At 47.1% G+C, this 23,275-nt stretch overlaps 1 protein-coding gene across 1 annotated transcript; it reads right to left on the reverse strand.

Moving 5' to 3' along the window:
- Positions 1–9,158: 9,158 nt before the first annotated feature.
- On the reverse strand, positions 9,159–20,064 carry LOC115481706 (Krueppel-like factor 15). Its single transcript, XM_030221043.1, has 3 exons — positions 19,990–20,064; positions 13,990–15,085; positions 9,159–10,666 (listed from the first exon to the last, which is right to left on the reverse strand). Exons 2-3 carry the CDS (start codon positions 14,934–14,936, stop codon positions 10,492–10,494), a joined length of 1,122 nt encoding a protein of 373 aa, XP_030076903.1. The 5' UTR covers positions 14,937–15,085; positions 19,990–20,064; the 3' UTR covers positions 9,159–10,491.
- Positions 20,065–23,275: the final 3,211 nt, after the last annotated feature.

Here is a 23,275-nt window from a genome sequence, read left to right on the forward strand (position 1 = left end):
CCTTCCAACCCTTTTAACATACTTTACCCCAAACATGCCCTGAGGCATCGCGACTTCCGTGTCCCCAGGCATAGGACACTCTCTTGTTGTGCTAAGGGCTCCAGCCCCTTGAGAGCCTTATCGCATATTCAGATTTTTCATTAACTGGTAACTTACATAGTTTTCAACTTCAAACCAGCACCAACATGTGCATTATCCATCTTGCAACCTTCTTTAGTCTTCTATTAGAGTAAGCTCAAACTAGACCCGTTTGGCTCTGCTGGATCTAATTCTTTCAGCCATTATTTTCTCCTTGTTCTCCGTTCTCTACTCTTAGCAACTTGTCAACATATTCTTCAGCCTCCCGCACTTTATCAAAGTATATCACTTGTCCATTGTTTATCACCTTCAATCGTGCTGGGTAAAGGAGGCTAAACCGATATTTATGTCCAAACAACTTAGTACAGATGGGTCCAAATTCTCTTCGCGCTGTAGAGACCTTCATTGAATAGTCCTGAAAACATAACACTTTCTTGCCTTGGTACTGCAACTGTTTCCCAGCTCTTAGGCTTTGCAGGATCTCTGCTTTATGCGCATAGTTCAAAATCTTTAGAATTGCTATCCGTGGTCTATCTGCATTTTCTCTCCGAGCCCCCAATCTGTGCGCTCTCTCAATTTTGAAATTACCCACGAGGTCTTGTTTCTCCAGCGCTTCTGGTATCCATTTTTCAAGGAACGTGCTGAGATTTCGTTCGGGCACACTTTCCGGAAGTCCAACCAATCTCAAGTTGTTTCGCCTCGAGCGATTTTCCAAATCCTCGAGCCGCGCTTCCACTTCTTCCAGTCTGCTAATTATTTTCGGCCGCTCCTCCACCACCTTCCGGATCTCATCCTCCGCTTGTCCCAGCCGCTGTTGCGCCTCGTGGAGCTCCGTGACCAACGTGGCCTGCCTCTCTTCCATCCCGTCCAATTTGTCCAGGATCTGTTGCAGCTTCTGCCCTACCGTTTGCTCCACTGCCGCCTTCACTTCTTCCGTGATTTCGGCGGCCCACAGTGAGCTGGGCGAGGGTGAGTCAGGGGCTCCTGTCTCCGCCATTTTGTTATCTCCTGGGCGCGCTCGCTCTTTGGGCTCTTTCCGTCCCGTTTTCGCCGCCATTGCCGCTGTTATCGGGCAGACTTCTGTGCTGGGTGTTTTTATTTCTATATTTACTCGCCTTGTTGCGATTAAGGAAGCTGTTTGCGAATGCAGGATAATTGGTGTCCCGGAGCAGCTTCACCTTCCGCCTCGCTACTCCATTCCCCAACCGGAAGTCAACTCGATTTTTATTAACCAGACCCGACAAGGTCCGTGTTTCGGCAAAACCACCTGCGTCAGGGGTCTAGCAGTAGATACAAACTCCTAGTGTATCAATCAGCCAATAGGAAATGAAGTCTCGCCAAATCTTTGAAACAAAAAAGACACCAAGTCTTCTAATTCAGTGACTGTGGCATACCGCGTCACGTGGCTGGGAAATCTGTGGCCACTCAACTTTATGGCTTGATTGTACTGCCGTTTGTTGGGGAGGGGGGGGAAGAGAGTTTCTTCTGCACATGAAATCCAGATATGCCAAACACTGGCTTCATGCCCAAATAAAACAAGCTGGTCCCAACCCTGATTCATACTTTGACAGTAGGAAAATCACAGTGCTGCAAGGAAGAGACGGCCTCACCCCTCCTACCCCAGACTCCTGTACTTTCAGACCACTGAAGTCACAAAAGCCCAACGCACTGTGGGTTGAGAGATCTGGTCATGCAACGGGAGGACTGAGTGCTGCAGAAAAGGTATCATTGTCTTGTGCTTCCCACCCTGTTAATCCAGTAGCTCCTGCACCTGTAAGAACATCCTTCTACACCCCGGATGGCAGCAATGTGCAGCCAAGAAACTTAGAGAGAGCAGAAATAGAACCAAGAAAAACAAACCATTAAACAAACAGAAAATTTATGTTGGCTGAGTCCTTGTAATTTATACTGCGGGCTCCTGTTATGTCATGCAGCCATCAGGCAACCATTGTATCTGCAGACAGGTTGTACGAAGCCCTGCCATCTAGTTGGGGTGAAAAATGATTTGAACACAAAGAACTGGGGTGGGTGTGGCCGGCTGTGTTGGCACATTAGGACCTCTTTGACATTGTCTTTGTGCCATTTGTGGTGGTTCTTATATTCAGTCTCTCCGTTAGGGTTTTGCTGTAGTTCCTCTGTGTGTTGAAATCTGGAACATTTTCAGCTCTTCTAAGTCCCTTTGATCGTATCTGAGTCTCCAGTGTAATCAATGCAGCACAAAAGATATTCGGATGGGAGTACCAGCAGCTCCTGCAATGTTTAGCTCCTTTTCACCAATCAACAATAGAACACCCCCCCCCCCCCCAAAAAAAAAAAATGTAATACATGGCCCACTTCTGTCCTTATGTATCTTCCTGCCTAAGGCCTGGTTCTACTCGTTCAGGGATTTTCATCTAAGCTTTTGGGGAGTCCAAGAACAGGCAACAGAGATGTCTGGCTCCTGGCCTAGCAGACAGGATTATGCATTTCTAATGTCTGGAGTACTCTGGAGCATCTCCAGCACACAGGGGGGGGGGGGGGGGGCAAGCTGGGAACTATCACAGGAAATCCATTAGGAGGTGTCATCAAAAGCAAGACCAGAAATACAGAACTATTAGCTGGGCCTCTGGTCACATAGAGAGATCTGCATTTTTACCAAATCTAATGTTAACTGTAGGAAAAGTGCAACGGGAAAGTATGTTTCAAAGTTGAAGTTAGAGCATAAGAGTAGCCATACTGGGTCAGACCAATGGCCCATTTAGACCAGTATCCTGTTTCCAGCAGTGGCCAATCCAGGTCACAAGTACCTGGCAGAAATCCAAACAGTAACAACATTCCATGCTACCAATCCCAGGGCAAGCAGTGGCTTCCCCAGGTCTATCTCAAGAGCAGACTATGGACTTTTCCTCCAGGAACTTGTCCAAACCTTTTTTAAACCCAGATACGCCCACCTCCTCCGGCAAAGAGTTCCAGAGCTTAACTATTCGTTGAGTGAAAAAAAATATTTCCTCCTATTTGTTTTAAAAGTATTTTCATGTAACTTCCTTAAGTGCCCCCTAGTCTTTGTACTTTTGGAACGAGTAAACAATCAATTTACTTCTGCACCACTCAGGATTTTGTAGACCTCAATCATATCTTCCCTCATCCGTCTCTTTTCCAAGCTGAAGAGCCCTAACCTCTTTAGCCTTTCCTCATATGGGAGGAGTTCCACCTCCTTTAACATTCTGGTTGCTCTTCTTTACTAATACTAGTACTATAAATCATTTCTATAGCGCTACCAGTCTTACGCAGCGCTTTACAATTGAACATGGAGAAAAGACAGTCCCTGCTCAAAAGAGCTTACAATCTAAATCAGGACAGACAGGACCAATAAGGATAAGGGTAGGACAGACAGAAGGACACATAGGGAAAGGGACTATGTCAGAAGCAGGTGTAGTGAAGGTAAAAGAAGACAAATGGACAGCAGCCGCTTGAAAGAGAATTAGAAGACGACAGACAGGAAAGCAGAAAAGAAACTGCAACCAACATGATGGAAAAATGCAATGGGAAATCTACATAGCAAATGTGTTTGTATCGTGTTCAGGTCTCCACACTCGTCCTTCCCTACACCCCTTCCCGTGCACTCCGCTCCATGGATAAATCCTTCTTATCTGTTCCCTTCTCCACTACTGCCAACTCCAGACTTCGCGCCTTCTGTCTCGCTGCACCCTACGCCTGGAATAGACTTCCTGAGCCCCTACATCTTGCCCCATCCTTGGCCACCTTTAAATCTAGACTGAAAGCCCACCTCTTTAACATTGCTTTTGACTCGTAACCACTCGCCCCACCTACCCTCCTCTCCTCTTTCCTCTACACATTAATTGATTTGATTTGCTTACTTTATTTTTTGTCTATTAGATTGTAAGCTGTATTTCTCCAGTGTTGAAGTACATGCTAAGTTTAACTTTTTGGGGTTCCGAGTTCAATTTTTGTCTAAATATTTTTATTTCTGATACGCGATCCCATGTTCTGTATTAGGTGAGGGTCTGTTGGTGTGACAGTAATGGCAGGTTGGGAGATCGGAGGGAAGGCAGGGAGGAGAGGAGATCAGGGAGGGGGCCCTAGCACGTACTGACCCTTGCTGTATAGCTGGTAGGGATCCCAAGCCTCCCCAGCCTTTGAACCTTTTCTAATTCCACTATATCTTTTTTGAGATAAATGTTTCCCTTTGCTTTCTTATTGGCATACAAAAATCATAATCAGAGTAAGAGACTGGTCCAAAAATCATGGATACCAACCCTGCTCCCAAAGCTGTACCTGGCTTATGACCTTTGATAACGTCCTTGGTTCTGCTACTCTTCAGCTAATCATGTTACTGACAGAAGGGTTCTCTTGCTGGAAAGATTTATGGCCATGACCCCCCCCCCCCCCCCCCCCCCCACACACACACATATGATCCTCTTCAGACAAACAAAACTTGCTGTAGAAATGTAATCCACCCAAACTCATAAAATAAGAACATTTAAAGTTTTCACAGAGTGAATCTGTTTTTTACCAGATCCAAAAGCAGCACAATGTATAAATAAAACCTCTTTTTTGGCCAGCAGCTTCCAACCGCCATTTTGAATTTCCAACTGATTAAGAACTGGCCTCTATTGAGTGAACAGAACCATAAGTCTTCATTGTCAGCTGGCTCCATTCCCCTCCCTTCTTTCTGTGTTCCCTACCCCATGTTCCTTGCAGGTACCTCAACCTCTGCAACCACAATTCATAAACCACAACCCTGGTTCAAGGTCTGGAGTTCCCTCTCCCAGGGGCTGCAAGATCCCAGGCAGCTTGAGAAACAGAAGCTGGACTTGAGAATCAATAGCAGCCACTGAGCCATCGGGCCAGCCTGGCCCAGACAATAGAACGCTTTGATCTGATCTGTACAGCTCCATCTTGGCACAAAGCATCAACCAGCTGAATCCCATGCACTAATTCTGAAGCTTTCAGAGCTGCTGGACAGCTTCTGGGACAATACTGATATTGTAAGAAATGCTCCAGAAAGATAAAAGTGGAAGATTTTGGTCCTGTGAAAACCTGAAGTATAATGTCTCCGTCACAGCAAGTTCAGGAGCTTATGGTATATGTAGACAGAAGGTGGTGCCTCAGTCACCTCTCCAGTTTCTTGAGTATTGCACAAGTTTGATCTTGGAAAAGCTCCAATGGCCTCTGTTTACCTGTTTGTGTTCCTGCTACTCTCTTTCAGATAGGACTCTGGAATTTGCTTCTACACTGTTTACACTTTATGTCGAGTTTGGTAGCGAGAGAGGTGGCCTTTCTTTCTTTGAGCTCTAGCCCTGGTGAAGAACTGCACGATGGGGAACCATTCTCTCCAAGTGGTTGATGGCTTCTGCCCTGACTGACCAAGATTTCATACATGCCAATTAGGGAATCAGACTGGGGCTCCCATTTGAGCCGTAATCAATCTGAGTTGACCACAAGACTCTCATGCTGGAGATGATGGGCTGGACCCAGCCTGCTATAGCTTGAGTACCCCACCCTGTGTGTCCCTGAACTAATACTGGTCTTCTTGGAGGAATTCTGTACAATTTGCACAGAATTCTCCTCCTGCACAGAAAGCTGATGGTGTTGGCAGTTTATCAGCTGAAAGAGAGACAGCTGGAGCGTGGTCAGCAGGGATGGCCTGAAGGATGGAAGTTGGGTGTGGTCAGCCCCACAGGCAGAAGAGAACAGGGGAACTCTGCTGGAGGAAGGGGGAGATAGAAGAGACAGTGGGAGTACAGAAAGATGGCCGACAGAGCTGGGGATAAAGATGAGAGGCAAAACTGGGGAGGGAACGAAGTCTGGAGGACGGAGCAAAAAGGAGAAAGATGGGCGGTTGGAGAGTGAACTCGGTTCAAGGGAAAATGATCCTGGGGTGGACAGAAACAGAGGGGTTGAGCCTGAAGAGAAGAAGAAAGGGAGGGAGAGAAAGAGGAAGTTAGCAATGAGTGAGCCAGGGGATTGGCCTCAAGGAAGCCTGGGAAGGGGTTCAAGCCAAAGGGAGACCTTAGGGGGGGTGGGGGGGGGGGAAGGTATAGACAGAGCTAAGGGTGAAAGCATGAAAGTGATGTGATGAAGAAGGGGTGAGGCCTTATAATCAGGAAACTCTGCACAAAAATGATGAGTGTATTAAACTGTAAATAACTTAAAGGTTAATAAACAGAAATAAAACAAAAGAAAAGAAAAAGAAGATGATACCATTTTTTTATTGGACTAACCTATTACATTTTTTTTCACTAGCTTTCAAAGGTCAAAACCGTCTTTCTCAGGTCAGGACAATATAAATGTACCATCTTTTTTTTTGTTGTTGTTTAGGTTCTTTTCTCTATCTATTAACATGGACTAACAAGGCAACCAAACTATATTCTCCAAATTAAAGACAGTGATGGTATTGTGCTGTATGAAAAAACCCCATGGGTCCTGTTTACCAAACCGTGCTGTAGGCGTCCACACCTTTTAGCGCACGCTAACGTCAGAGACATCCCTAGGAATATAATGGGTGTCTCTATCGTTAGCACCTGCTCATTTTTAGCACACGCTAACAAGAGAACACCTAAAGCCCGTCTTAGTAAACAGGGTCTTAAGTCTACAGGATTTTGCAGAATTTAAAATATTATGAAGGCGGGGGGCCATGGTGCTCTTGATGGCAGCATAGAGGTGGGAGGTAGGCCTGATAGCAGGAAGAGGGGAGATACTGGATAGCTGATGGGAGGGGAGAGAAAGGGAGATGCTGGACATGGGAGGAGGAGGTAGGCCTGATAGCAGAAAAGGCAAGAGAAACACTGGACATCTGTAGGAGTAGAGAAGAGAGGAGATGCTGGTCACCTGATGAGAGCAGAGAGAAAGGGAGATGCTAAACATGGGAGGAGGAGGTAGGCCTGATAGCAGAAAGTGGAGGAGAGGAGTGGCCTAGTGGTTAGAGTGGTGGACTTTGGTCCTGGGGAACTGGGTTCAATTCCCACTTCAGGCACAGGCAGCTCCTTGTGACTCTGGGCAAGTCACTCAACCCTCCATTGCCCCATGTAAGCCGCATTGAGCCTACCATGAGTGGGAAAGCGCGGGGTACAAATAAAAAAAAAAGGCAAGAGAAACACTGGACATCTGTAGGGGTAGAGAAGAGGGGAGATGCTGGTCACCTGATGAGAGCAGAGAGAAAGGGAGATGCTAAACATGGGAGGAGGAGGTAGGCCTGATAGCAGAAAGTGGAGGAGTGGAGTGGAGGAGTGGCCTAGTGGTTAGAGTGGTGGACTTTGGTCCTGGGGAACTGGGTTCAATTCCCACTTCAGGCACAGGCAGCTCCTTGTGACTCTGGGCAAGTCACTTAACCCTCCATTGCCCCATGTAAGCCGCATTGAGCCTGCCATGAGTGGGAAAGCGCGGGGTACAAATAAAAAAAAAAGGCAAGAGAAACACTGGACATCTGTAGGGGTAGAGAAGAGGGGAGATGCTGGTCACCTGATGACAGCAGAGCGAAAGGGAGATGCTAAACATGGGAGGTAAGCCTGTGGACATGGGAGGCAGAGGTAGGACTGATAGCAGGAAGGGAAGGGGATATTCTGGACAGCTAATGGGAAGGGAGAGAAAGGGATATAAGTACATAAGTATTGCCATATTGGGACAGACAGAAGGTCCATCAAGCCCAGCATCCTGTTTCCAACAGTGGCCAATCCAGGTTACAAGTACCTGGCGAGATCCCAAAACAGTACAATATATTTTATGCTGCCTATCCTAGAAATAAGCAGTGGATTTTCCCCAAGTCCATTTTAATAATGGCTTATGGACTTTTCTTTAGGAAGCTATCCAAACCTTTTTAAAACCCCGCTAAGCTAAGTGCTTTTACTACATTCTCTGGCAACAAATTCCAGAGTTTAATTATTCGTTGAGTGAAGAAATATTTTCTACGATTCGTTTTAAATTCACTACTTTGTAGCATCCTCGCGTGCCCCCTAGTCCTAGTATTTTTGGAAAGAGAAAACAAGTGATTCACGTCTACCTGTTCCACTCCACTCAGTATTTTATAGACCTCCATCATATCTCCCCTCAGCCGTCTCTTCTCCAAGCTTCAGCCTTTCCTCATAGAGAAGTCATCCCATCCCCTTTATCATTTTTGTTGCCCTTCTCTGGACATGGGAGGAGAAGGACCTTAAGCTGCCCCAGGGATAGGCGGGAGGAGTTGCATGGCTGAAGGGACCTGCGTTCTCCAGATCTACTGCGTCCTTCTATTGGGTTACACCTTCTGTGAGTTTGTGGTCATAGTTGCATGAGTTTTGAAAATAAATGCATATGTTTACTGAAAAAGGTTGGGTCCCCCCCCCCCCCCAAGAACATTTAATGAAAATTGACAAGGTGTGACACCTGACCTTGTTTTGTTAAGCACACATCAGGCAGGATTCACTGAAATTGCAGGAATAAATATGTACAAAGCGATTTGTACTGTAGAGAAAAAAGAGGGGAAAATGGAAACCTTCCAGCAGGGGTTAGATCTGTGCAGCAGCCTCCCAAAAAGTCAGTTCAGACAGAGGTGAGCATGTGGCTCTGTATCTTACACCTTGTAGACAGGACCTGATGTGTAGCCTAGAAAAGAATTACAGATGAAAGATGACTGGGCCAGTCCACAGTTACTTGAAAAAAAACAGAGGATGAAGGTTGTACTAAAGTCAGGAGTAAAAGTTCTTTAACGTTAAGGGGGAGAGAGATGCATTAATGGGGGTAACAGTGTGTCACCTAAATGTTCCTTTAAGTGAAATTTGTTAAAATTGATACAGGAGTTGGTGCGGAGACCAGTGGCATAGGAAGGGGGGAGGCGGTGGGGCGGTCCGCCCCGGGTGCACGCCGCTGGGGGGGTGTCGGCTCCGCTGGTTCCCTGCTCCCTCTACCCCAGGGCAGAGAGAGCAGGGAACCAGCAGAGCCGACGCAGCTCCCAGCGACATGCACTCGGGGCGGTTCGGCCCTCCCGCCCATCCCTCGCCACTTTCCCTCATAAGTACGCACTCCAGGGGGGGTGCGCTCCGGAGGGGGGAGGGTGCAGCGTGCTGCACCCGGGGGGGGGGGGGGGTGCACAGTGGCGACCCGCCCCGGGTGTCAGCTGCCCTCGCATGGCACTGGTGGAGACTGAAGCCTGCCTTTGATTCACAAAAACCAAACTAACTACAGATAAGGACACTGAGGCTCTTCCAGTCTCTGCCTTGTTTACCTCCCCCCCCCCCCCCACCCCACGTGCACTACCACAGACCCCAGCAGGTCTCTGTATTTTCTCTCACTTCCTCACCACTAGGGAACCTCTGTGCTTCTCAGGCCTCCCTGATTTCTCTGCTGCTTAGGGGCAACTTTAGATGGCCTCTAGAGGGAGCTGTGGTTTGTGGCCCCCTGGCTAAGGGCCATTTCTGCAATGGCTGAGCTGAACTGGGCTGATGTAGCACCCGGGGAAGGAGGGGGGGGGGGGCAGGGGAAGAGTCCTACATGGTTATGAATGAAGGCTGAAGGTGCCATAGTCCAGTGGAGGTCAGTTGTGATTAAACTCAAAACTGAAAAGAGGAAAAGGAAAATTCTAAACATGAATCTCCTGTAATTATATATAATTACAGGAAATTTATGTCATAACTCATATTGCTGACCTGAACACAGAGTAACAGGCAACAGTCACGTTGCATGCTTTCAGTCTATAGACATATTTTCTACCCCATAGAGTGGGGTCATCTTAGACCCAGGGAATAAATCGTTGCTGGTCTCTGTGGTCACGCACTTTGCCCCTGAAAGAATCACCATACTGCTATTAGCCACACTGTCTGCTGCAGAGTTTTGGAGCCCTGGTCACTAGGAAGTTCCCTATTTACCCCTACCTGTGTTATGTCTATTGGTGTCCTAAAGCCTGCAGGACTTCGCAGGATGCTTGCTTGTATCTCAGGTTCACTAACATTCTGTACTACATTAAAATGGCTGCTCCTTGTTCAGAGCACACACCCTGGATACATGTACTAACATGAATATTAAATATTGCATGTGCTAATAAGAATCTGTCACAGTCTGTTTCACAAAAGCCAGGGAGGGACGTCACCCCGGATTCAATGCATCCCTACAGCACGACAGAGCGTGAGGAAGAGATGCTGTATCACATTTTCTTAAGCACCATCAGAGAGACAGACATTGGATTTGACCAAGTCCGACAATGAGTCCCATACTCCCTCCAAAAACCTTGAAAAAGAATCCAACTAGGGAAATGTCCATCATTCCCATCTACGCATTCTTTCATGATCTCAAGCCTCCCAACCAACCCTCCACCCACCAGAGGTCATTTTTTTAAGGCAAAGGTCCTTGAGCTGAGGTAGGCCTGGGGACTTTCCACAGTCTGCAGCAAGCTAAATAGGAAGACATTTCCGAACCCAAACCAACGTTCTTGATTTTTGTAGGCTAACGATTGGTCCGCATTGTCCTGCTGCCTGTGCTGTGCTGGCCCCGGTGGATCTTCATGTGTTTGGACAAGTGATCGCTGCGTGCAAACTTCTTCTCACACACTGCACACTGGTAGGGTTTGATGCCCGAATGGGATCTCTTGTGGCGTGAAAGTTCATCAGAGCGTGAAAACCTACCAAAGGAAACACAGCCAAGGTTAAACGTGAATGACCGAGTCAACACCTGTTCATGGCAGAACAAACTCCAGAGCAGCAGCCTGAACCCCTCGCAACAGGTCCAAGCAGGGGCATAGCCAGACTTTGGCAGGAGGGGGGTCCAGAGCCCAGGTGAGGGGACACATTTTAGCCGCCACCCCCCCCCCCCCCCCGCCACCACCAACTTTGCACCCTCACCCGCCGACAACCCTCTCGACCCCCCTCCTGCCGCCAATCCTCCCCCGTCGCCATCGTCGTCACCTACCTTTGCTGGCGAGGGACCCCAATCCCCGCCAGCCAAGGTCCTCTTGCTTCCCACGCAAGGCTTCGTTCTGTTTCTGACGTCCTGCACGTGCAGGACTTCAGACTCACTGGAACAGAACGAAGCCTTGATCTGCAAGGCTTTGCTCTGTTTCTGTGAGTCTGACGTCCTGCACGTACAACGTGCAGGACGTCAGAAACAGAACGAAGCGGGAAGCAAGAGGACCTCGGCTGGTGGGGGTTGGGGGCCCCTGCCAGCAAAGGTATCCCACGGTGACGGCAGGGGAGGGTTGGCGGCGGGAGGGGGGGCGAGAGGGTCGTCATCAAGCCCCTGTGACCCCACGTAGCTACGCCCCTGGATCCAAGATGAGCCAAAATGGACTCTGATTCACTGTTGTCATTTGACTCATTAATTCATCAGTTTTAAATCCAAGCATGGCCCATGAAAAATGCAGTGCGTTAGGACGAGAGTGTTTTTATAGAAACATGTTCTCATTCCTGGTTCTTCAAAAGAAAAACACAGCAAGGCAGAGGCTGAAATACATTCCAGCATGCACTTTAGCAGAGACGAGTGGAAACTGAGTATCCACAGTCCAGGGATTTTCCTGCAGGTGGGATTTATCAATGGGTTCTGCCCTTCCCTTTCTCCCTCCCCCATTTTCCAATGTGTATAATTACAAACTATGACGGCAAGCAGAGAGAACTCAGCCTGCAGGAAAATCCTTGGGTTATGGGCACAGTAAGATTTACCACCGCCTAATGGTTAGTGCAGCGAGCTTTGATCCTGGTAATCTGGGTTTGATTCCCACTGCAGCTCCTTGTGACCTTGGGCAAGTCACTTAACCCAGTGCCGTAGCGAGGGCTAATGACACCCGGGGTGGGTCGCCGCTGCGCACCTCCCCCCCCCTCCTGGGTGCAGCACGGCGCAACCCCCCCCCCCCCCCCCCCGCTCTGCGGCGCACCCCCCCTCTGGAGCGACCCCCCCCCCCCCCCGGAGTGCATTCTTACCTGCGGGAGGGCCGATCCACCCCGAGTGCACGTCACTCGGAGATGCGTCGGCCCCGCTGGTTCCCTGCTCTCTCTGCCCCGGAACAGGAAGTAACCTGATCCAGGACAGAGGGAGCAGGAAACCAGCGTGACCGGCACCCCCTAAGCGCGTGCACCCGGGGCGGACCGCCCCTCCTGCCCCCCCTTCCCACGTCACTGACTTAACCCTTCATTGCCCCAGGTACAAAAACCTAGATTGTGAGCCCTCTATGGACAGAGAAAGTACCTGCATATAATGTGTACAGTGCTGCCCTCTAGGGACAGAGAAAGTGCCTGCATATAATGTGTACAGCACTGCCCTCTAGGGACAGAGAAAGTACCTGCATATAATGTGTACAGTGCTGCCCTCTAGGGACAGAGAAAGTACCTGCATATAATGTGTACAGTGCTGCCCTCTAGGGACAGAGAAAGTGCCTGCATATAATGTGTACAGCACTGCCCTCTAGGGACAGAGAAAGTACCTGCATATAATGTGTACAGTGCTGCCCTCTAGGGACAGAGAAAGTACCTGCATATAATGTGTACAGTGCTGTGTATGTCTAGTAGCACTATAGAAATTAGTAGAACTAAGTGACAAATGGACAGACATTTGAAGTCCTGAGTTGAATGTTCTCCTCTACAGACATCAGAATTTATGTTCTCTCAATACTAGAGCATTATTTATTTATTCCCAATATTTATTAGCCAAATTACCCACAGTGTAGGCGTTTGGAGGGCTCAGCCTGTTGCTGTTGAGGGTCTGATCTGTTCCCCACCACAACGCACATAAGCCAAGTGATCTTCAATCAATAGTTCTACTTGGAATCTGAAGCCGGTGAGTTGGGTTTATTTGGTTTTGGAGAAGACAGGAGTGGGTGGGAAAAAGTGGCTGATGAGATGGCTTTTCCCCCTCCCAGAGTCCCTGCTGGTACCACTTGCTGCCTCCAGCTTCCTTTCCTGGTACCCCGTCAGTCAGATGACTCAGTCCCATGTGACTGCGCTAGAGGATGAGGAATCTTTGGTAAGAACTCTGGTGGTCAAGAGAGTGTCAGGGGGTCACTGACTCAGCGCAGAAGTTGCACTGTGCACCAAGACCACGACACACATCAGCCGTCCAGTCTGAAACAGCTGATCACAGCACATAGTGGCACCAAGAATTGGGAATAACAATTAGGTAAGCGCTAAGATTGATCACTGTCCTTTCAAAGTAACGCAGTACATTCCAGACTATCTTAAATCACAAAACGTGGCCTCGTGTGCTAGAAGACCCTCTATTCTACCCTGGTCCCCCCACCAACCCCCCAAAGAAGGCAACCTTTGGAAGACTTTCTGAAAGTGGTATCTACACTTTTAAAGGGTTGGTTTACATCCCACTGAGATCCCAATACTGCCAGAGCCCGGTTACTGCATGGCAGGATCTGATCACTGCCATGAGGTGTGCAGAGAAGCTACTCCACCTGGCTCTATAAAGTTCTCTGGCCACATTGTACCTTTTTGAAAGAAGCAGGGAAGAAAGGAAAATATTCAACAGAAAAAGACAGGAACTGAATGTAACAAGCGCCCAGATCTGATCGGCAGATTCTTCCTCTCCGGCTCCTTCATCGTAGGCTTCCTTCCTTCCTGCTTAGCCAGAACTTTCAAGGGATTATGAGCTAATTTATGAGCGAGGCCAGGTTTTCATGAGAAAGATAGATGCGTGCTGAAGTGACGGCTGACTGCTGGGGAAACGGCCAACAGACCCAGCTTTAATACTCATTAACTGCTAGAAGCACAGTATAACTGGACAGAGCCAGGAAACGGGAGAACCAGAACAGCAGGGAGGGGTCAGATCATGGGCTCGTGTCTTCCGAATGAGGTGCTGCTCTTTTTTTAATATCAGAAGGGATAGACACATGCAGGTTTTATAGTTTAACCCAAGGAAAATACCAATTAGTTTTAAAGACTGGTACGTGTTACCCGGTGGATCAGTTGCTGAGAATGGATTTGCTCTTCTACATTGAAATGAACGTCTTACCTCCACTCACAGTCAGGCCACATGCAGACATAAGGTTTCTCCCCCGTGTGTCGCCGGAAGTGCGCCTTCAGATGGGAACTCTTGGTGTACATCTTGTTACAGCCAGGGTGACTGCACTTGTGCACCCGGATAACCGAAGGTGAGACTCTGGGGAACTTCTGGGCTCCCTCCATCCCATAAACATTATTCCCCAGGGTCAGCGGCCTCATAGTGACAGGCAGCGGAGCTATCCGCACATACTTTTGGTCCGTGACAGCCAAAGGGGAAGGAGCAGCCTGAGGGGTGAGAGTGACACTTTGACCTTGCATGCTGATGATTAACTGAGCCACTCGGATGCCAGAGCCACCCACGGCACTCTGGGGCAGCTGAGCTCCGCTGGCCAACTGTATGGGTTGGATCTGAAGGACGACTGGAATGCTGCCAGTGGGCGCTGCCACGCAGTTGACCGCACTCGGCGTAGCACCCTTAGCCTGCTGCTCGCTTGGCGTGCCATCTCCCGTCGGCACCACCGCTGCGCACTGCTCACTTGCTTTGGAGCAGGCCCCGCCCACATTGAGCTCGGATTTGATCTCAAGCTTGGCTCCAATTGGCTGGTTCTCGTTTAACTCCTCCTTGATCAGCTCCATCTTCTCCTTCAGGAATTCTTCAATCTCCTCAAGCGTAGGGATGAAGTCCCGGGACATGTCGCTGCAGAAGTCAGGCAGTTTCAAGTGGGCCTCGTACACTCTCTGCTGCGGCTCTTCCCCTTTCAGCACTGTGGAGACCAGGAAACCCATCTCCTCAGGTGGGCTGTACCCACTGCTCTCTGCCACCACGGGGCTTGAACACTCCCTCTCACAGTCCTTCAGCAGCATGGCACAGGGACCCCTGGGGTTCTTGCAGGGACTGGCAGAGGAAGCACACAGATCCACAGAGGCAAGTGACTCATTGTGCCTTAGTGAAACCATCAGTTCATCACGGGGACCTTTAAACAGACCAGCAATGAAGTTTGAAGGAAACAGGATGCTGGGCTTGATGGACCTTCAGTCTGTGCCAGTATGGCAACGCTTACGTTCTTATGTCCAGAGTTGGTAAAACCAGGCAATCCTCACACGACCTGGGAGGAAGAACGGAGAACACCAGTTACTTGTCAATAGCAAAACAAAAAAAGAATTGACCCTATCTTGGATCTTCCAATTGTGGACAATTTTGTAAATATATATTGTTGAGAGAAAATGTTTTCCTTTTTACATTAATTTCTGTATTTCCTTACATTTATGTGATAAATGTGAATGTAATTAAGTAAAATGATAAATAAAATAATAAAAAAAAAAAAAAGAATTGACCCTACGTTTCATTTCTTAATATAAAATCTACGGCTGTACCAAATAGTCATATTCAATTCAATTTGGATCCAAATCGTATCCCGAATACATTACTTGTATTCGGTTGAATAATAATTTTTATTATTCATATTTGGCTGAATAGTAAAATACGCTGTTTGGTACAACTCTTTTCTACCATGTAAGACACTTTCTTTTACAATGTAAGCTGCACGGAGCCTGCTGTATGTGGGAAAGCGCGGGGTACAAATGTAATAAATAAAATAAATAAACTCGAATAACATCGTCCCTGCGTAGAATGAAGATAATACATACAATCAAAAAATATTGAGAGACAAACCAAAATACCGTATCATTAAAAAAAAGACCCCAAAAAGCAAGGTTTGTAAAAAAAAAAAACACCCAAACTCAATTTGCTCAGGGGTCCCGTATCATACTATGTTAATTAAACAAAGGGCACTTCAAAGCTTCCTACAGGGGGGGGGGGGCAATAGAATAGCTATTAGACACCCTTATCTCACAGGGAGACCTAATAATGCCATTAGTGCCTAAGACTCGGAAGAAAAAAAGAATCAGTTTAAAATATTCACACCGCAGAAAAATAACCAATTTAAAAAGAAAATCCTCCGTCTTATGACGGAGCAAGTTTTGGTGTTTTTTTTTTTTACAAACCTTTTTTTTAAAGTTATGCTAATACATACAAGCCATTTTTACAGGGCTTTTTTTGAGGGGGTACTTGGGGGTACTGAGTACCGGCCTCTTTTCCAATGTCTGCTAAAATTGACCCATGGACCCCCCCGTTCGATTATGCCCCTCAAAGAGCCACAGTGGGATTTGAACTCTGGCTTTCTTGGTCTTCAGCCCTCTGCTCTAAACATTAGGCCACTTCTTCAAAACACACCTGTGATTAATATGACAAGGAAGGGAAAAGCCAGGAAACATAAATCTATGAAAAACTGACAGAGAAGCAGCACCAGTCTGTTGATCAGGCAACCCATGCTTGTCTGTACAAGATCTGAAACTTCCTCTTCTGATTCAAGGGCCTATGTCTCCTCTAGGGTGAGGAAGTCTACCATGCCATACTTTGCATTGTTACTTGAATATTTTTACTGCTGTAATTGCCTATAGCTTATGTTTGACTTATTCTTGTTGCAAACCACCTTGAGTGAATTCCTTCAAAAAGGAAGTAAATATATCCTAATAAATAAAATAATAAATAAATACACTTATTTAGCTACCCCACTACTCGAAGCACTACACTGGCTGTCAATCAAAGCAAGACTAATCTTCAAAGTCAGCACCCTCATTTTCAAGGTACTATTCGGAATGGCACCTAGATATATGCAAGACATGCTAGAATTATCACCAAGAAACGCAAGGCCAAAAACCAGACGTTATCTACTTCTACACCTACCCAACTGCAGAAACATAACGTACAGAACCATCTACACAGCAGGATTCAGCTATCTGGGATCCAAACGGTGGAACTCAATAGCAAAAACCATCAGAAGCATCATTAACTATCTCCAATTCAGAAAAGCGCTGAAAACACACCTTAAAAAAAAATTCTATAACTAGGCACGTAAGATACAACTAGGAAACACTACTATAATTTCACTGTAAAATGTAAGTCACTTTGAACCGAAACTTGTTTTGGATAATAGTTGGGATAAAAGAATAAATAAGTAAATAAATAAATATGGTGGGAAAGAAGCCACAGCACTATTATTATTAGCATTTGTATAGCGCTACCAGACGCACGCAGCGCTGAACACCTGACACAGAGAGACAGTCCCTGCTCAATAGAGCTAACAATCTAAAATAATACGGACAGACAAGACAAATAAGGGCGAGGGAAGTACTGAGTGAGAAGGAACGGGGGGGGGGGGGGGGAAAGGCAGATGAGTTGTGGCTAGGGGGCAAAAGCAGTGGTGAAAAGGTGGGTTTTCAGCATAGATTTGAAGACAGGTAGAGATGGAGCTAAACGTACAGGCTCAGGAAGTCTATTCCAGGCATAAGGTGCCGCGGCGAGAGAAAAGGAACGAAGCCTGGAGTTAGCAGTGGAGGAGAAGGGGGACGACAAGAGAGATTTGTCCAGTGAGCGGAGTTCAAGGGGAGGATTGTAGGGAGAGATGAGAGTGGAGAGGTAATGGGGGGGCTGCAGAATGGATGCATTTAAAGGTCAGTAAGAGAAGTTTGAACTGTATGCGGAAGCAGACAGGGAGCCAGTGAAGTGACTTGAGGAGTGGGCTAGTGTGGGTATAACGATTTTGGCGGAAAATAAGTCGTGCCGCAGAATTGTGGACAGACTGGAGAGGAGAGAGAAAGCTGAGCGGAAGACCAGTGAGAAGTAAATTGCAATAATCCAAGCGAGAGGTGACAAGGGTGTGGATAAGGGTTCTGGTAGCGTATTCAGAAAGGAAGGGGCAAATTTTGCTAGTGTTATACATAAAGAAACGACAGGTTTTGGCGATCTGTTGAATATGCGCAGAGCAGAGAGAGGAATCAAAGATGACTCCAAGGTTACGAGCCGAGGAGACAGGGAGGATGTGAGAGCCATTAACAGAGATAGAGAATGGGGGACGAGGGGAGGTGGGATAGCTATGGGGGGACATGGGGGCCTGGGCTCCCCCAAATTAGCTCTGGGGCCCCCGGCGTTTGTCTCCCGCTGGTCTCACATTGCCTGATGCCCTATCTTGTTTTCAGTCACTGTGTGTGCTCGTTTTAATGAAACTGAGCATGTGCGCATATGCTCACTTTCATTAAAACGAGTGTGCACACAGCGACTGAAAACAGAGCAGGGCGTCAGACAATGTGAGACCAGCACAGGACAAATGCTTTAGCTGGCAGGGGTTGGGGATCCCCACCAACCAAGGTACCTTTGCAGTGGCAGTGGGGGGGGGGGGGGGGGGGGGGGAAGTGGCGGTGAGAGGGCGGCCCCACCTTGGTCTCTGGCCCCCCTCCCGTCGAGGTCTAGCTACGCCCCTGCTAAGTGCACATCACAGGCAGCACTGGACACCTCATGAGCCCAGGACTAAACTGTCATATGCATATTTGTCAGATTTCATCATTTATCTACTCTTAAGTGTTTATAAATTGTAAAGTTAGGTGTTATTTTCCAGCTAATTAGGTTTTTTTTTTTTAGGACCAGTGTTTTCACACTACAAATTGCAGAACTGCCAAATTACCCCCATTCCAATTGGTAGACTGTTTAGCCAATACTGGTTCTGCATCTACATTCCAGAGCAGTAGTGTGGTACTTGTAGTCCCAGAGAACAACAAGAACGGAAGATGTACAGAAAGACCAAACTAAAATCACAGGTGTAAAAAAGCCAAATTCCTTTATTAAGACCCTACACGGTCCGTGTTTTCAGCCAAAGAGGCCTTCTTCAGGGGTCAAGAGGAAAACATGGTGTCGAGAAGTATGCTCTCAGCTGGATACAACCTCGTGTTAGATTACCCAGCATTTCAATCTGGGATTGGAGGGACCTTAACACGCAAACGGGTAGCACTGTTTATAATGCATTATAAACAGTGCTACCCGTTTGCGTCATTCTGTACATCTTCCGTTCTTGTTGTTTTTTACGGGAGATTTGGACTCTCTTTGTCGTACTTGTAGTCCCAGATCATACTCATAAAACACAATACTGCAGATCCCATAATGCAACAGGACTGGCCCAACTATCTCGGAACTGGGTAACTTAGCAGTTCTGCTATTGCTGGGTATCTTTTCTAATGGAATCAAAATTAGATTTGTGTCTCTTAGGGGCTGTCAGCACAGAAAAGACACAAAGGGAGGGGGAGGATACAAGACAAGCTAGGGAAGGGGAGTGTGAGTACTAGGGGAAGTGGGGGGTGGGGGGTTATGTTTACCTAATAAATATCCATTTTAATGTTTTTGGTATCACAGAGATGCAAAGTTACCTAGCTCCAGGCTGGAGATTTTGATGGAGTCCTGGACTGCATTTTTGGACTTACAGCACTAATTGCAAGGAGCAGGATCAGAAACTACAAATCCCACACTGCTGTGGGAAGTAAATTCAAAACCAGGACTGGTCAAAAAGAGTCCACCCTGAAACTGGGTAACTTGGCTGGCATCAATGCTGCCGAATATCTCAGGTGTACAAGATACTGGGAATTATTCTTTGCTATCCTTGCCCTTCTTGGCTCCAACTCTTTAAGTGCATTGTGGGATCTGTAGTCCCGCTTCGGCGCTATCACACCAGCGGTGCCCCTGGAACGTTCCTGGGCTCTGTGACGTCACCGCATCTCCACAACAAACCCCGCCTCGTTCGGACTTCGCACGTGACTCCCCCCGCCTCCTCCTCCTCCTCCTCCAAGGCCACGCCTCCAGAAGCTGCGTCCTGCCTTTTGATTGGACACAACATCGCGGCGTCCCGGGCCACGTCAGCAGCTCAGACTGAGAGTTGCCCAACATTCCGAAACTGCGCCCCTCCCCCTCTCTCTCCCCCGAGCCCACGCGCCAGCGAACGAAGCCCTTTGAATGAAGGTGGGCAAGGGGCACATGCCAGGCAGGGTCCTCCGATGCATCAGTACCCACCCACCCCTCCCCCTCAATAATTCCAGGAAATCAGTGCCACATCCACGTGGCTGCCCCCCCCCCCCCCCCCCCTGAACTAACTCTGCTCAGCCACCTGGTCTGGGATCTGCCTCTTACCTGACAGGCTGTGGCTGCTGGTTTGGTGCTTCACTGCATCTCCTCCGCTGCCTTCCATGCTGGCACCTCCTCCGCCCCCCGCTCACATGACTCTAACCCCGGCGGAGGCTCGAGCCAGATCTCCGCCCTGCCATTGGGCGGCCGAGAGAGGCTCGACCCGATCTCTGCGCGCTCATTGGTCGTACGTAAGAGAGGCTCGTCTAGGCGCTGCGGCTGACGTCATTGCACTTGTGGCTGCCGGATGTTCAGACTGAGCCGCTTCTGCTTTTGCCCCGTTGCCTGTGCCTGACTTTCTCAGGGAAAGCAATAAGTGTTTGTAAAAAGCATGAACATAAAGGTTATGTTTCTGCTTTATGTTGGTTTGCTCTACCAGCTTTCTTAGGTGCATAAAAACACTTTGAAATGTGTATTTTACCTAAGATTTCCCTGTAAGTGTATCATAAGATACAATTCACTTAAATATGTTTTTTTATGGAGCCTTCACATTTGCCATCATTTGTTGCCTCAAAAAGGGTTCAGATAGCTCAAATATAAGAAAAAATTGTTCTAGGTGCATATCCTTCAATTTGATTTCCTTCTTTCTCCTCAATTTGATTATGTGGACTTGAGTATCATTATTGGGTTATAAATAGATCTTGTATAATTTTCTTTAGATACTGTTCTTGATCAAGTGTTGATTCTTGATAATGTAATGTGAAAAGATAAAAATAAATAAATTTAAAAAAACAGTTTGAAATTAATCAACAAAAAACGGCTTCCTGGAGGAAAAAGCCATAGAATGTTATTGAATGGACGAGGGAATAATACAGTATTTCTATGGTGGGCGGGACAAATTGCTTGTTCTTTTGGCCGCTGTCGGTGACAGGGTGCTGGGCTCGATGGACCCTTGGTCTGCCCCAGCATGGCGATGCTTATGTACTTATGAATACGAATACACAAAGCATAATGTAAAAAGAAGAAAATGTTAAAACAGTAGAAAGGGGGTATATGGCTTGGCGTAATAGAGAAGTTGCATCGTGTTGTTATGTGCCAAAACTGAGACCTCAGGAATTTGGTAAATTTAAGCACCTTATCTGCTGAGAAAATGTAATGTCTTATAATCACTGCATTATTCTAGAGCTGCCAAGTTACCCAGTTTCAGTGTCAAGACTTTATGACTACTCCTGGTTTTGAATTTATTTAAAACCTTTTTGAAGGAATTCACTCAAGGTGGTATACAGTAAGAATAAATCAAACATGAGCAATAGACAATTACAGTAGTAAAAATATTCAAATAACAATTGAAATATTTTTAAAAAAACATAATTGCTATAAGGTGCCTATGGATTTTAGTACCCAGTAAAAAAGTTACATTTTTACAGGGTGCTAACATCCATAGGCACTTTATAGTAATTATAGACTACTACTTACAACGTCGATACAATACGTAATAGAACATTGACAGTGTAGGGTATAAGCAAATATAGAAAACATTTAGGTAGATAGGTAAGAGAGTAAGAGGAGTTAGAAAATAAGTGACTAATTTAAAGAAAGGTGTGAGGACCATCAGGTCTTTCTCTGACGTCATCTACTATGTTACTATCACGCTTATTTTTGAAAGAGAAGGACGTCCATCTTTCAACACAAATTGGGAGATGGGCGTCCTTCTCGCAAGGTCATCCAAATCGGCATAATTGAAAGCTGATTTTTTGACACCCTCGACTGCTTTCCGTCGTGGGGACAACCAAAGTTCATGCGGGCGTGTCAGCAGGGTAGCGAAGGCGGGACTGGGGTGTGATTAGGAGATGGTCGTCTTTGGCCAATAATAGAAAAAAGAAGGGCGTCCCTGACGAGCACTTGGCCGACTTTACTTGGTCCATTTTTTTTCACGACCAAGCCTCAAAAAGGTGCCCAAACTGACCAGATGACTTACGTTTGTGGAGGAAACAGTGAGCCCTCCAAAACCCACTGTACCCACGTCTAGGTGCCCCCTTCACCCGTAAGGGCTATGGTAGTGGTGTCCAGGTGGGGGTAGTGGGTTATGGGGGGCTCAGCACACCAGGTAAGGGAGCTATGTACCTGGGAGCAATTTATGAAGTCCACTGCAGTGCCCCCTATGGTGCCCAGTTAGTATCCTGGCATGTGAGGGGGACCAGTGCACTACAAATGCTGGCTCCTCCCACGACCAAAGGGCTTGGATTTGGACGTTTTTAAGATAGACGTCTTTGGTTTCCATTATCGCCGAAAACCGAGGACAACCATCTCTAAGGTTGACCTAAATGTCAAGATTTGGGCGTCCCCCACCGTATTATCGAAACGAAAGATGGACGTCCATCTTGTTTCGATAATATGCGTTACCCCGCCCCTTCGCGGCACCGTCCTTAGAGTTGGGCGCCCTTAGAGATGGTCATCCCCGTTTGAAAATTCCCCTCCAAGTTACATTAAGTCAGCTAGGGTAGGAGTGGATAAACATGTCCTCTATTCAGGAAATCTGGACTGCCCCTACTTGACATTTCGCCCATTAGATTGTAAGCTCCTTGGAGCTTGTCTTTTTTCTTAATCTGTACAGCGCTGCGTAACCCTAGTAGCGCTCTAGAAATGTTAAGTAGTAGTAGTAGTAGTAGTAGTAGTAGTGTATCACTCTTTGTGTATGTGAGTGAGACTAACAAGTTAGTTACTTTTCTATTAAAGGCCTGGTTGAAGAGCCAAGCTTTCACCTGCTTCCTAAAGAAGAGATAGTGTGGAATTTGTAGTGTCTGATTGTTTCCATTTAAATCAGTGCTGCAGGTCTCATGAGGCAGCAGAATGGAGCTGTCAGAAATCCTGGGATAGCTTAAAATCTCCCTCCTGAAACTGAATAATTTGGCAGCTTTACAACCATTTGATTTTTCAGGAAACTCACCATACACATAAACAGATGACAGATAAAGACCATACAACTTGTCTATACCAGCTACTAAATTCTATGGTCCCTTCTCCCTCAGAGATACTCTGTGCTTGTCCCATGCTTTTCCGAATTATGAACAGTCCTCATCTCCACCGCTTCCATTGGAAGGCTGATCCTTATATCTACCATACTTTCTGTAAAGAAATATTTTGTTAAATATATACGATCAAATTTCGCTCTCCTCAGCGCTGACACAGTTACCCAGGTGATTAAAAAATACTCCAACAGCCACTGTCAATTGGACACCTGCCCCAGCTACCTAATACAATCTGCCCCCCCCCCCCCCCCATCGCTTCATAACAGATCTCACATCCCACTTAAACTTCATACTTCAACAGGGTATCTACCCTAAAGAAAAAG

Source organism: Microcaecilia unicolor, chromosome 12 (assembly GCF_901765095.1).
Source record: "Microcaecilia unicolor chromosome 12, aMicUni1.1, whole genome shotgun sequence".
In the NCBI taxonomy this organism is placed as follows: Eukaryota; Metazoa; Chordata; class Amphibia; order Gymnophiona; family Siphonopidae; genus Microcaecilia; species Microcaecilia unicolor.